General features: G+C 32.2%; 2 protein-coding genes across 3 annotated transcripts; one reads left to right on the forward strand and one right to left on the reverse strand.

Annotated features, from left to right (window-relative positions):
- The first annotated feature begins 244 nt into the window (after positions 1-244).
- LOC130729467 (uncharacterized) lies at positions 245-3,140 on the forward strand. 2 transcript variants are annotated; one of them, XM_057581244.1, is made up of 3 exons: positions 245-556; positions 2,449-2,519; positions 2,752-3,002. In XM_057581244.1, exons 1-3 carry the CDS (start codon positions 356-358, stop codon positions 2,771-2,773), a joined length of 294 nt encoding a protein of 97 aa, XP_057437227.1. In that variant the 5' UTR covers positions 245-355; the 3' UTR covers positions 2,774-3,002. The 2 variants fall into 2 exon arrangements, with proteins under 2 accessions (XP_057437227.1, XP_057437228.1); XM_057581245.1 differs by having other exon boundaries at positions 248-556; positions 2,755-3,140.
- Positions 3,141-3,234: 94 nt separating this feature from the next.
- LOC130729466 (uncharacterized) lies at positions 3,235-11,718 on the reverse strand. Its single transcript, XM_057581243.1, has 6 exons — positions 11,607-11,718; positions 11,453-11,489; positions 5,522-5,874; positions 4,057-4,215; positions 3,838-3,946; positions 3,235-3,632 (listed from the first exon to the last, which is right to left on the reverse strand). Exons 1-6 carry the CDS (start codon positions 11,643-11,645, stop codon positions 3,436-3,438), a joined length of 894 nt encoding a protein of 297 aa, XP_057437226.1. The 5' UTR covers positions 11,646-11,718; the 3' UTR covers positions 3,235-3,435.
- Positions 11,719-13,414: the final 1,696 nt, after the last annotated feature.

The raw sequence follows: 13,414 nt of genomic DNA on the forward strand, positions 1-13,414 counted from the left end.
TGGATAATTAAATCATAAAAATAGTGAAATTGGATCGAATGGTTTTTTTCCTTCAAAACCGAATCAATCAAAACCACAAACAACCCTACATTGGACTACAAAGATTTAGTAGAATTATAGAGGTCTTATATTTTTTACAAGAGGAAAAGTATAGAGGTATTATATAACGAGACATTAAAATATTTTTTAATTAGGAACAAAGTAAACAAAGAAATCCTTAAAAGAAATTAAAACAAAGAAATCAAGAAAAGAAAAAAAGATAGTGAAAAAGGATGAAAACAAGATGAATGCACCGTTAAGTAACCTTGGAAGGATCTGATAGAGAACAGAAACCGTGGTGGGTGATTGAGTCGTGATGGAGGAAGCCGGAATTCAATGGTGGTGGGGTGTTGCAAGCGCAGCTCAAATGGGATTGGCTGTGCGTTCTTTCGCTAAAGGATGTGCAGAAGATTCAGCTCGCCTCATGCCACTCAAAGCCTTCACCGTCGCCTCTCTCTTCGTCGGCAGCGCCGCCTCCGCCTCCTTCCTCCTCCTCCAAGTTAACGGCATCAACGGGGTCGGTATCTCTCTCTCTCTCTCTCACCTTCGTTTCTATCACTTATTGAAATGGATATTGGGGATTTTTCTGTGTGCGTGTTTGTAACAGTGGTATACACATTAGGCTTGTCAATTGAAGCTTCAAAATTAATTCTCTATTGTCATAATCAATTTTTGGGGCAATTGATTCTAACTCCAATATCAATTCTGGGATGGTGTTATAATGTGGAATTTCACAACTTGATTTCACAATGTTACCTTATAAATCACTTTACTTGCAACTTGTTTTTTACCATAATCAATTTATCTAACCCTGCACTAAGCACTGTTTGGCATAATTTTTAAGTAGTAGTAGTGAATGCATCATGATGGTGCATTGTTCTGCAATGGCTTCCATGAAAATCTTAGAGATGGTATCCATTGTAGCTAGGTCTTGATTAACTGCCTCGTTATTGGCGAATGATATGATATTTGAACAAAATTTGTAAAATGAACAGGATGGAATGGGTAATGTTGGCTTAGTTGAAACTATTCTAGTATCATGTTGAGTAGTTCGTGCCAAATTGAACCGCTGTTGAATGTTGATCTTTCTTTGTTGACCAAGTTCATGTGGTTAAAACAGTAGACAAGAATTATTTCAAGGGAACATAGCCATTATTAACTATAGTTATAAATGAAATCAAACCAGTTAAATCTTATTGAACCTCTACACTAAGGTCCAGTTTGGAAGAGCTTATTTGAGCTTATCTGACAGCATAAGCTCTTATGCCAGTGTTTGGGAGAGCTTATGCAAACAGCTTATGGTCTGCCATAAGCTATTTTCAGCTTATTTTCATAAGCTACTCAGGATAGCTTATGAAAAACAGTTTATGCTTATACACAGCTTATTTTTAATTTATTTCAGTAAATTTTTAAAAATAGCTTATGAATAAGCGCTTATGTCATAAGCGCTTATGACCATAAGCGCTTAATTAAGCTGTTTATCCAAACGGGGCCTAAATATGGTGATAGTTTAGGATATATTACTACTCCTTTTGTTCCAGGGATTCTAAGTATGGGAGCCTAAGAGTCTCTCCTTGGTATTTTGGAACAATCAAAGAGTTCCTTGACTTAAATACTGTGCACATGTAATAATATTGATGTCAAAGCTAGTTTTTCCATGTTGCACTTCTCAATATGAAGTATCGTGAAGGCGTTGGGCATAATAGAAATGTGTGGTGATGAATGCCAAAAAGTTTGAGTTATCCTTACCGATAGCCATGGACTCACACACACACAAATCTATGACTAAAGGCAAAATGTAAGTATGTCACCGAGTATTATGTTTATCCTCGAAGTGAAAAGCTTGATGAGTTTTATTAAAAATACAAGGAAATTATGTGAAACAGATTAAATTGAGAGGATTAGTTCAGTTGATGGAAGGTATAGAATGCATTTAAGCCGGGCTTGAGTGGAAGGCAAGAGAGGGGGAGGGGGGGGTAAGTCCTTCATTTGTTTGGGAGTTCCATATGCTCCAAAACCCCCTAATGTGGGAGAACTAAAAGTATATAACTAGAAGAGGGTTTTAGAGGGGTTTTGGAAACACCCCAAACCTGTAATTTGTATTTTGATAGTGTAACCAATTTGGACACCTAAAGTATCATAACTCAGTTATTTGGGAGCTTGTAATGGATGATACTTCAGATGGTTATGATTGATGTGTTAAGGAAGTCAGGTCACAACCCATTTCATGTTCCAGTATCTGCATTCTTATTTTGAAGATAATTTTGTTGTTGTCGGAATAGGAAATGGAAAAATCTTATTCTAGATGTCAATAGAACTATATTAATGCTCTTCATACTTGTTTGTTATTCTCAGATGCTTTATATGCACATATTACTACTCTGATGCACTTCATATTTTTGCATATAGGTGGAAGATCTCATCAAAGCAGGTGCAAATTTAAGAGCAAAGCTAGGTTTACCTCGACGTACACAGAATAAGTAAGCATGTTTTTGGTTTACAAAGAAAAAGTATCTGCAATCTGAATAGTGTAAATTACAGTATCTGCCAAAGTATAATTCATAGTTTACCAACCATGGGGTTTTCACAGTTGGTTGTGTTAAAACTTTGAATTTGCTAATGAGTATTAAGGATTCTAGTTGCTGGATGGAAGCATTAAATGAAAGAAAATAACATCTAATTCAATAAGCATTTTTTGTTTTCTTCTTTAAGCAGATTTGATGAGGGGTCTTGAATGCTTGCAAATCAGTTCCACATGGGCTTAAGTTAGCAATATCCTTGGAATTCATACAAATAAAGAGTGAGCAGTTGGGATGCAGACCATCTTTCATTGATGTTATCTTGATTTTGGGGGTGGAGTGGGAGAAATGAATTGCTTTGAGATCTTGGTAAATTTTTATATGCCTTAGTGTGTGTCAATGCATTTTGGCACCTTTTGAAGAATGAAAATGCAACATTCCTTTCGATAGTTTGTAAAATATAGTTAGACATGCCTAATTCATAAATTCATGAGCCAGTGTAAATTTTGTATACACATATATCTTATTGATTTTCACCGCATCAAAAAATATATTTTTAAGTTAACTAAAATTTAAAAGGAAGGTAACCGCTTCTAAAATGTGATTCTATGTGGCATAATGCTGTAAGCCTATCTTAGCATTCCACGGAACTAAAAACGATTTTTTGTAGCACAGCTTTACAACAAACAAAAAAGACAAATTTATAAATAATTTTGCATAAAAGAATAATAAATATTATCCCAACATTTTAAACCCCACTTTCCATATTATTCATTAATTGCATTGTGTCCACAACAAAGTTATTTCTTCAAACTCCAAAGTAAAAGCTCATAAACTTGAAATTCCTGATCAGTTTTTGGTTGATATCTTTCTTCACTCAAAGGCCTTGTTGGGAGGAAGTGAAATAGGTCACACCAGTTTGACCACTCTGAGTAAGTAAATCGAAGTCTCCACTAGTAAATGTGTGATCTTCTTGGTAAATTGGACGTCTAAATTCTACATATCCACAGTACTGCACTTCATTTACTGCAGCATCCTTTTTGAACGTAGTAAGAGCCACAGCAACTCCTTCTCCTGCAAAGGTTCAATTCAATTACAAACTTATAATGCAACTCCATATAGATCAAACACAATAATTAGATGGTCTTAGTTGCTTTGTTTAAATTTTTTTTCCTGATCCTATTCATGTAACCAAGGGACAAAGGTTAGAAAGCAGTATCACAATTAAAAATTGCCTTTTCAGATTAAAAGTTACATAGACAGGAAATAATTTTTGTACCATGTGTAACAAACAGCAAGTTCTCAGTAGGATATTTATCTGCAAGCTCCTTGATTGTTTTGTGATACCTAGCCCTTGTTTCAAGAACTGGCTCTTCCCACTGGGGCAACTGAAATTTTTATCAGGAAACAGAAGTTTTAATTCATCAGCTCCAGCAATGTTTGTAAGCATATTTAACTGCAAGAAAGTTCATAACAAAATTGAGATGAAGTTCTATACCTTTTTATAAACCTTTTCAGCATTACTATCCACTGTCCCAGCTGGGAGCAAGGCTTCACGCTCTGATACATCAAAACCCCAATTTCCATCTTTAGGAGCAACATTGTTGCGGATAGCCTCGCTATTCATCATTTCAGATAGTCCATACTCAACAGAGACCTGCAGTAGTGGAAATGAGAGAGAATTTTAGCAACTTAAATAACTGCAGTCGTGCAACACAAGAGATCAGCACTTGTCAGTCAAATTTGATCATCAAATCCGCATATACCACATTACATCAGAGTTTCACTTCCAGCAGTAGTCAATGGGTTGGTTCTTCAAACAACATTTCATATGAATCCCATTCTCCAGACAGTAACGACACCCTACATACACCTCATTTATCTCTATGTCTTTCAGTTCTTATGACGTCATAGAAAATATCACAACTATCATTCATCTATCTTCTCCTCCTTTCACCCTTTGCCTAAGTGAGTACAAAACATTTTCCTTTTCATACAAAACTCATTACTGAATTTCACCCCTATATTTTTAACGGGACAATGAGCTGACCCCTGAAGGACTAAACTCAAGTGACACACAGTCTTCCTACAACCACTTCATCTTATGAACAAATCTCATCCCAAACTTTGTCTATAGTTTATCCTACCCTCTCTCTTATAAACTATGCTCCTTAGGACTGATTCTGAAGAGAGTTTGAGTTGAGATTCCTGTATCCCTATTTCTCTCCATTATGGTGGGTCAGGTTACTTTCCCTTCTGTTTCTATCTTTTACTAAACAACCAACAAATTCTACTATTTCCTCACAATTTTCACTCCTTCTGTTTTCTCTTTTCTCACTTTCTCCCGTGAACCAAACAAAGCAAATTTAAAAAAAAAAAATCATTTTCTATTGGCTCTTCAGACAAGTAGTTTCCAACAGTAACCACAGATTGAAATATCAATAATCCTAATTGGTACAAAAGAGTATTTTAAGAAAGGCAAGAACAGGGTGTATTTTATACTCCATGTAGCAAGTAGCAACATATTTTTTTACGGGCAAACTTGAACAATTCATTAATTAGAAATAGAGGAGGAGGATGGATCATCTAACAAGATTGCACCTAGACCAATTGGACCCACCTCATTTCATACATTATCAGAAAAAGAAAATACACACTTCGACATGAAATCAGTGGCCATATTGCATTGGCGTTTCACATTAGCAACATATCATAAACAAAGTAAGAAACAACTAAATATTAAAATTGCAATTTTACCCATTTAAGGAGATGAATAATTATTAACTAGAATATCAAATAAAATCACGCAGTTTTTTTTGGCTTAAGGTTTTTTAAGCAATAATTAGTAATTACCATTTTCAACAAAAACTATCACAACTTTCAAAAAAAAAAATAATCATATTTTGATTATAAAATTAAAAAGAGTTTAGAAGTCAAACGACTTCTGAGTTCTGAGTTCTGACCTTGACTTTCGAAGGATCAATAGGAACGCCTTCACCGGTGACGGCGACGGGACCTTCGTCAACAGCAGAGATAGCGATGGCGGCTTCAGCAGCAGTCTGAACGCAGCGGAGGAACGGAGACACAAAGACCCGGTTGATTGAGAATCCGACACCCTGTCGGAGCCTATTGCCGGTTTGGAAGGCCCGAACCTTACCGGCTTGAACCAGGGGCGGATCCCATGGCCGCGGCGCCGTGGAAACCCAGGAAGGGTCGAAATTGTCGATGCGGTCGCCGTGCCTCATAACGACGACGTTTTGGTACAAAACGAGACGTTTGTTTTCTGGATTGTGGTTTCCTGTTGGATCCATCTTCACTGTGAATATACAGAAGATTACAGAGCGAGATTGAGTGAAGTGAGAGGTTTTTTGAGATGCAGAATTTAAAATAAAGAGAAGGGTAGGGGAATATGGGAGTTTCGTGACACAAGTGTTTTCTTGAAGAAATTGAGAAATTTCAAAGTGGCTGTTGAAGTCTTCATGAAAATTATTTCAAATTTCCATATGGTAAGTTACACCTAATTTCAGTTTTATAAGAAGGATTGTTTATTCATAACTCAAACCCATCACGATATAAAGGGAAGAGAGATCCTCACTCCGATTCTATTTATAAGTCACAAATAACTAATTTTCTTATATTAAGAAAAGCCGTTAGTAATAATAAATTTGTAAAGGAAATGATTAACTTTCCTAGACTACCCTTATTTACTTTTCTATAATTTTCTCTCTCCAAGTTAATATTCAAAAAGTTCATAATCTCTTTCATATTAAATATGAGGGTGAATTTAGAAAAAATTATTTAATGCTAAAACTATTTAATGCTGACTTATATCTATGAACAAATTTTTTTCATAAAATGTGACTTATATTAAGGAACGGAGAGAGTAAATGTTACAACTCCCACATTGGTTTGAGATAGAGCATATATTCACATTTATAAAGGTAATGCAAACCTTAATTTTTAATAATAAGGTATTATCTCATAATTGAACGCTATGAGACTAATCTTCTAGTGGTTCTGGTATTACATTGAGTAAGTATGTATTTGTTAATAAACCTTTCTTAATACACACGGTACAGAGATCTAACCTCGACTAAATGATTGAAAATTATAACTAATTATGTTGATGTTATGTGTAGTTTGACGCTCATATATAATGCTAAGCAAGTGTACAATAATTTGCGAATAGTTTTAGAGCAATTTGCTAATTTCTTTGACGGTGTTCTTACTTGGTATATTCGGGTTGAATCGGATTGGGTGAATACTTTGAAACATTGTCTCCAATACTCAAGCTAGTATTTGAGTGTGTAGAGTATATCAATCAATAAATCTTACGTGCAAGGTCACTCTTATTTATAGACGGTGACAATTCATCAAGATTAGAATCATGTGATAACGATTATTTTGAATTAATGAGATAATGTTAGGAGATATCTTCTTATCTAGGAATTAGGATTTATTTCTATCTTCTTTAAAAATAAGATTTACTTTTCTCTTTATCTATGAATACACAAATTATGCCATTTATGGGCATGAGCTGCACAAATTATTTCTATCTTTATTTCTTCCCATATTAAGATTTAATAAAATAGTGCTGTCAAAAAAAAGATTTAATAAAATAGTGATGACTAATATAATGAGATTCTCAATGTATTTTTCATCAATCATATTTGTTTCTTGAGATTAATTTTTATGCACCGACGGTGTAAAAAGTTTTACATCATCATTAAATCACAACTTTTCATTTTCTATTTTAGATATTATTAAATTCAAAATTAATTGTGAGCTAAAAAAATGGAGGGATGTGATTAAATGATGATGTAAAATTTATTTACACAGTCGGTGCATAGAAATTAATCTCTTGTTTCTTCTTGATTTCTGATTAAGGGATATTTTTTTAACAAGAGGAAGAATAATAGGAAAATTTAAAGAATAGTTTAATAAATAAAAATAAATCTGAATTACTGGTATAATTTAAAAGTTAAAATGCGAACTGCATGTGTTGCTATTTTATTAAATTAATTTTTTTTCCAATCCCGGTAAATACTGCAGAGAAAATACCATCCCTCTAATAAAACGTGCCATTTGACTAGTTTTTCAAACTTTTTCAACGATAAAAGTATTTTCTAAGCGTTAAAATTGTCAAAAAGTAGTCAATGTATTTATAAAGTCATTCAATTTTTGTAACAAAAAAAAGTCATTCAATTTTAGTTTCTTGTTAAAAAATAGTTTGGTTATTATTCTCACGATTGTGAATGCTTTTGTTTTGGTCATCGCTTGAGGGGGCGAAGTTTCGATGAGGTGCAAGAGGCCGTCGAATGGTTATGTGGCATTATTCGTGTCATTTTTAATTACACAAATGCCCAAATCTTCATCATCCATCATCTATTTCATCTTCCACCTTTAAACTTAAAAAACACAAAAATTAAAGTGTTCTTCATTTCTACCATGCGAGTTGGGGTTGGCACAATCTGGGTTTCCATGAGGCTGGTTTGCTTGGTGAGGAGACCACGATGTTGGCTACAAAAAAGAAGTTGTTGGGAGCGATCTGGGTTGAAAAGGTTAAAAGGAAGAAGAGGAGGACGATGAGGAAGGTGTTGCGTAATAGGTCTTTTGTTGGTTCAGTGTAAATTTTGGATCTGAGAAGTGTGGTCGTGTTCGAGGTTTTGGGGAAGGTATTGTTCTTGAGGAGGGAGTTACTTCTTTTCATTTTTGGTCTCATGTGGTCGCAGTCTTCTTCAACCTCTCCGATCCAGATATTTGCTTCACCTACTTCGATCCGAATACCACAACAACCCATTCTTCACCTTCTTCCTTTGCTCCTTTGCTTTCTTGATTATGATTGACTTTGGTCATAGATTGTTGTTGATGGGTTTGGGTTTGGGAGCATGTGAGAGGAATTAGGGGAAACGAAGAGGTTGGGATTGATGTTGTTTGGGTTTGGGGATGGTATTATGGGTTTATGTTGTTGTGTTTAGGGTTGGTGTTCCAAGTTGATGTTGGTTTGTACTAGATTCCCTAAACTCTAATGGGGGGAGTCTAATCGACATAAATCCCTAAATGGCTGAATTATTGTTATTTCTATTTTTTTATGTAACATTTTTGATTTATTGTTGTTTAAATTATTTTGTAATTATTAGGATAATGTGCAATTACTAAAATTTGATTGCTACATAATTATTTTTTTGTTAGCTCTTTGTTTTATCCTTTATTTCCTTCTTTATAATCTTATTTAAGTGTAACTTTTGTAAATCATTTTGTACACACATTAATACAAACTAGTAATTCTTTCTTTGCAGTATTGTAAAACCCCATTTAAATAATATATATTCATAAAGTCAATTTTGAGACTAATTTTGTGATATAAATAGTTGTAAACCTGGATTATTTAAGAGCTTCAAAAGTATTGATAGCAGGTCTCTGGCTCCACTAAAGATTTGTTCTCATTGCTTGCATTATGAGAAGTTTAGTATAGTTTTTGTTTTGTTTTTTGTTTTAGTACTACACTAAAATAAAAAAATTAGCAGTTGAAGATATTATTTTAGGGTGGAGACTAGCATGAAAGAGCTAATGGGTCTTTCATCCATGAAAGACATTTTATTTTAGAAAGAGAAGAATCTTTTACAAAGCAAAATTTTAAATTAATAATATCTATACATTGTCATTGAGAAAGATCTTTTTATTTGTGGTTATCAATTTGACTACATTCTCCAACGAATGTACACATGTAAACTAGAGGACAGAGTATCATAAGAATATGAATGATTTGACTCTAATGCATGCTGCTAAACATATATAGGTTGCAGGTTGCACACGTTAATTTGTTAAATTCAACAAGTTTAATGGTAAACTAAACAATTTAAGTAGTGCGCATATTATGAATTTAGCCTGATTTAGTGAAGGAAGTAGATATTATTTCTGTAAAATGTAGCTGTCAGTAATCTATATATATATGTAAAGGAGACTTGAGTTTTTGCATGTATTAAATGCATTAAATTATAAAGCTCTCATACCTACATATTAAATACATTAAAAATTAACAAAAAAATATTAACTATAGTAAAAACTAAAAAAACTTATATAATTTAAAACTATTCAACTACTTATATTAAATAACAACAATCATAAACTTAAAATTGACTTGAGCTTTGCATTTGATAAACTTTAAAAATTAAAATTAATAATAAAATAATATTTATTAATAAATAATTTAGATATATATATACATATATCTATCTATATACATATGTAAAGGAAACTTGAAAAAATAGCATTAAACACAAATAAATAATAAATTTATTTTGTATCAAATACATTAAATACAAAAATTGAAAACTAAAATATTATTATTCATTATATTAATTTTTAATTTTTAAACTTTTCAATTTCTAATATTTAAAAGTAAATTTTAAAATTTGAAATTTTCAACTTCTGCTATTTAAAATTAAATATTTAAATTTTAATTATTGATTAAAACTTGAGGTGAATTTTTAAAAAAATAATAGTAATTGAAATTTACTACCTTTATATTAATGATAATAATAGATTGTTAGTAATAATTTGTTTATATTCTTTGAAAATTGTTTATTTTAATTTTATTTATTAATCATAAGTTGAGAAAGTTTAAGAAAATAACAAATAAAACTTATTACTATTTTTTACTTATAAAAAATATTTTTTAATATATAATGTCGAAAAAAAAAGTTGAAAATTAAATAAAAAAAATATTTATAAGGTATTTATTATTACTATATGAATGTGTGTATTATTTGAAAAAGATTCTTTAAATATAATTTTTGATCTATTATATAGAAGTAAAAATAAGTTGAGGAAATTTAACAGAGAAAAATAATTATAATAAAAGTTGAATAAATTTAAATTTACTAAATAATATTTTATGATAATAAAATAATAACTTATTATAATTTTTAAAGTTAAAATTATTTCATTGGTGATAAAAAAAGTATAAAAAATGTGTTATTATAACTTATATTAAAACCTTACTACTTGATTTAAAATATTTCAAATTCACTTAAGAATTTTTTGAATTATTGAATAAATAAATTATTAAATTGATTTTTAAGGATTAGTTATGATTAAAAAAAAGAATAACATCTGGGGACAATATTCCCCTTAACTGAGTATCAATGTTTACAACCGGATATATGATAGATCAGTCCCTCTGCAATTGAAACCACAATAGTAAACCAAAAAACAGAGAACTCAAATCAATATAATAGGTTACAAACAAAAAATTTAAAATTAATTAAATTCTAATTATTAAATATTAATTACTAATTTTGAGTGATATTAATTATATACATAAAGAGAACTTTAGTACGAAAAAATTAATACACCAAAAATATTATTTTGATGTCTCAACACAATTTTTTATTATATTTATAAAAAAAATATTTTTAATATTTAGTAATTTAGTTGCACTATAATAATTTTTATACTATATTAAAAAAAGAGTATAAATAAACCCGTGCAACGCACGGGTATTATATCTAGTCAGTACTAAATTATACAAAGCAACTGAAACACGTAGCATTCCCCCCTTTATTTAAGTCATTATCATTCTTATAAAAGAAAGTTAGTTACACTTGAAAAATTAAATAATGCACATAAAAAAACTAAACAAGAAGCACAAAACAAAATTAAGTTGTCTCTGAAGAATATATAGCTCAAGTAGTACAATTTAATTTTCCAATGTAAAAAAAAAAAACAGAATTAAGTTGGAATGACACCTATTTGAAAATTATGAATTTGCTATAATATAATTAACTTTTAAAACAAATTTTACACCATCCTCTCTTAGAAAGACAAATGTAAAACATAGAAATGAATTAATAGAAAAGAAAAATTACAATGAGATTCAAATTTGAACACACCTGTACATAATGAGCGAAAGCCAGTTGCAATGTTCCCCTGAAACATAATCACGTTGTTGCAAAGAGGGAAAATAAAATAAGATGTTACAGTCAAACAGATACATTAAATTATGAAAAAAAGGAAAAGTACTGAGATTTAGGATTTCAAAAAAACCTTGTAGCTTTCTTGCAGAAACAACCTTAACCGAAGCATGAAGATGGATAATGAGGAGAATATAGAAAGAATTTGAAGCAGAGAATGCAGAGATAGGGAAAGCAGAGAGAAACCCTTTGAGTTGAGGAGCTGAAAAGAATCACAATTGTTAAATATTGACAAGTTCAAAAGTATGTATGTGTGAATTCAAGAAGAAATGCATGGGTCCAAGATAGAGTACCAGGAACGTTCCTGAAGTGCCATTTTAATTGAAATTGCTAAGAAAGCAGTTCAGCCATTATCTTCGTTTTCCCTTTATGGTTGCTGCTGAAGTTAACCCAAAGTCACTACATTGACTTTGATTACAGCTACTTGCGCGTTTTCCTCACTTTTATATTAAATTCATTATTGGCAATTTTTCCTTTTTTCTACATGTTTTTTTTTTTGACAAAAATGGTATAACGGACTACCGGACTGGGCGTCGGTGGTAGGGTTGCACATGGGCCGAACAGATCTAACGACCCAATCCGATCCAATAGCAATAACTCGGGTTGGATTGAAAAAACGGATTAATTTGATAAATTTTATTACAATCTAACCATGTTCGGGTCGGATGTCGGATTTGAGAATAAATTCATCCAACCCAACCCGAAATTCAAACATAATACATTATTTAATATATATTTTATTTTATTTTATTCGAAAAGATAAATATTACTAAATTAAAGAAAACATGAGAACACCCTTCTTGTAACGCCCCGACTTTCAATGGTCACGGTAGTAACCTGTCTCAATAAATATGCAACCTGTTTTTCATAAATAGTTCGCAAATGAGGATATTTTTTCTTTTCTTTTCAATGCATTTCTAAATCATGTCATGCATACTCCCAACCTTTATTAATTATACATCCAGCCTTGACCAAGGCATAACAACGAATGAACACAACATATAAAACCTAACAAATAAAATTAGATTCAACAAGGAATCCATTATGCAATGACTCCATAGGTCCGACATACCCCCTACGATTTCCACACCGGAGAATTGCAGGAAAGCAATGCACCGGAACCTACACAGATCCTTAAATATGAACTCATAAAAATCATCTTGCGAGCTTTAATCAACAACAATAAGCTCTGTACCCAAAAGGCTCTAGCCTTGCACCCTACTCTACTCTTCGAGTCTTCCACTGTTCTTCCATGTAGAGTAGCGTCTGCTCACGTCGTCATCTGTCATCGTCTAGCAGTTTGCTGACCCCCCAAACACACACAATACAAACAAACATGTGATGGTCAACTTCCCAGCAGAATATATAATACACAACATCATGTCATATTATAACATCACTAAATATAATCAACATCACATTATAGCATGTTATTCATCCAAGTCATGTTATCACATCACAATCAACAATCAATATAATAACACAGAAGTTAGTTGCATGGTATGCTCGAAAGATTATCTGGTTAGACGTCTCCTTGCAAGGTAGACGAGGCAAGATAGAGGAATTGTCACTTACAGGTTGGGCACCTCAGAATCAGTCATAACACTGGCCTAGTGTTTAACCACTATGTTCCGGGTGTCAGTTACCACCTAGCATGCCAAGTCAATCCAACTGACTGTAGTTGGACATACTGACTATAGTTGGACATACTGACTTGTGCGTGCAAAACCGACACCGCCAAGTCGATCGAACCCGCCCTGGTTGAACATACTGACTTGCGCGTGCCAAATTGACATCGTCAAGACGATCCATTTATAAACAGTGCTTTAGTGGACAATGCACCTTCAGTGTTAGATGACACTTTACTCAGACAATCCTTTG

The sequence above is a fragment of the Lotus japonicus genome, chromosome 1 (assembly GCF_012489685.1).
Source record: "Lotus japonicus ecotype B-129 chromosome 1, LjGifu_v1.2".
NCBI classification, from domain to species: domain Eukaryota; kingdom Viridiplantae; phylum Streptophyta; class Magnoliopsida; order Fabales; family Fabaceae; genus Lotus; species Lotus japonicus.

Bases quoted from the DNA above. Each gene is read 5' to 3' on its own strand.
- LOC130729467 (XM_057581244.1), top strand. From the start codon at position 356: ATGGAGGAAGCCGGAATTCAATGGTGGTGGGGTGTTGCAAGCGCAGCT. The intron at 557-2,448 runs GTCGGTATCTCT...TTTTGCATATAG, and splicing joins AAGTTAACGGCATCAACGGG to GTGGAAGATCTCATCAAAGC. The intron at 2,520-2,751 runs GTAAGCATGTTT...TTCTTCTTTAAG, and splicing joins CCTCGACGTACACAGAATAA to CAGATTTGATGAGGGGTCTT.
- LOC130729466 (XM_057581243.1), bottom strand. From the start codon at position 11,645: ATGCTTCGGTTAAGGTTGTTTCTGCAAGAAAGCTACAAG. The intron at 5,875-11,452 runs GTGTGTTCAAAT...GTATATTCACAG, and splicing joins CTTTCGCTCATTATGTACAG to TGAAGATGGATCCAACAGGA. The intron at 3,633-3,837 runs GTACAAAAATTA...GAACCTTTGCAG, and splicing joins CTTGCTGTTTGTTACACATG to GAGAAGGAGTTGCTGTGGCT.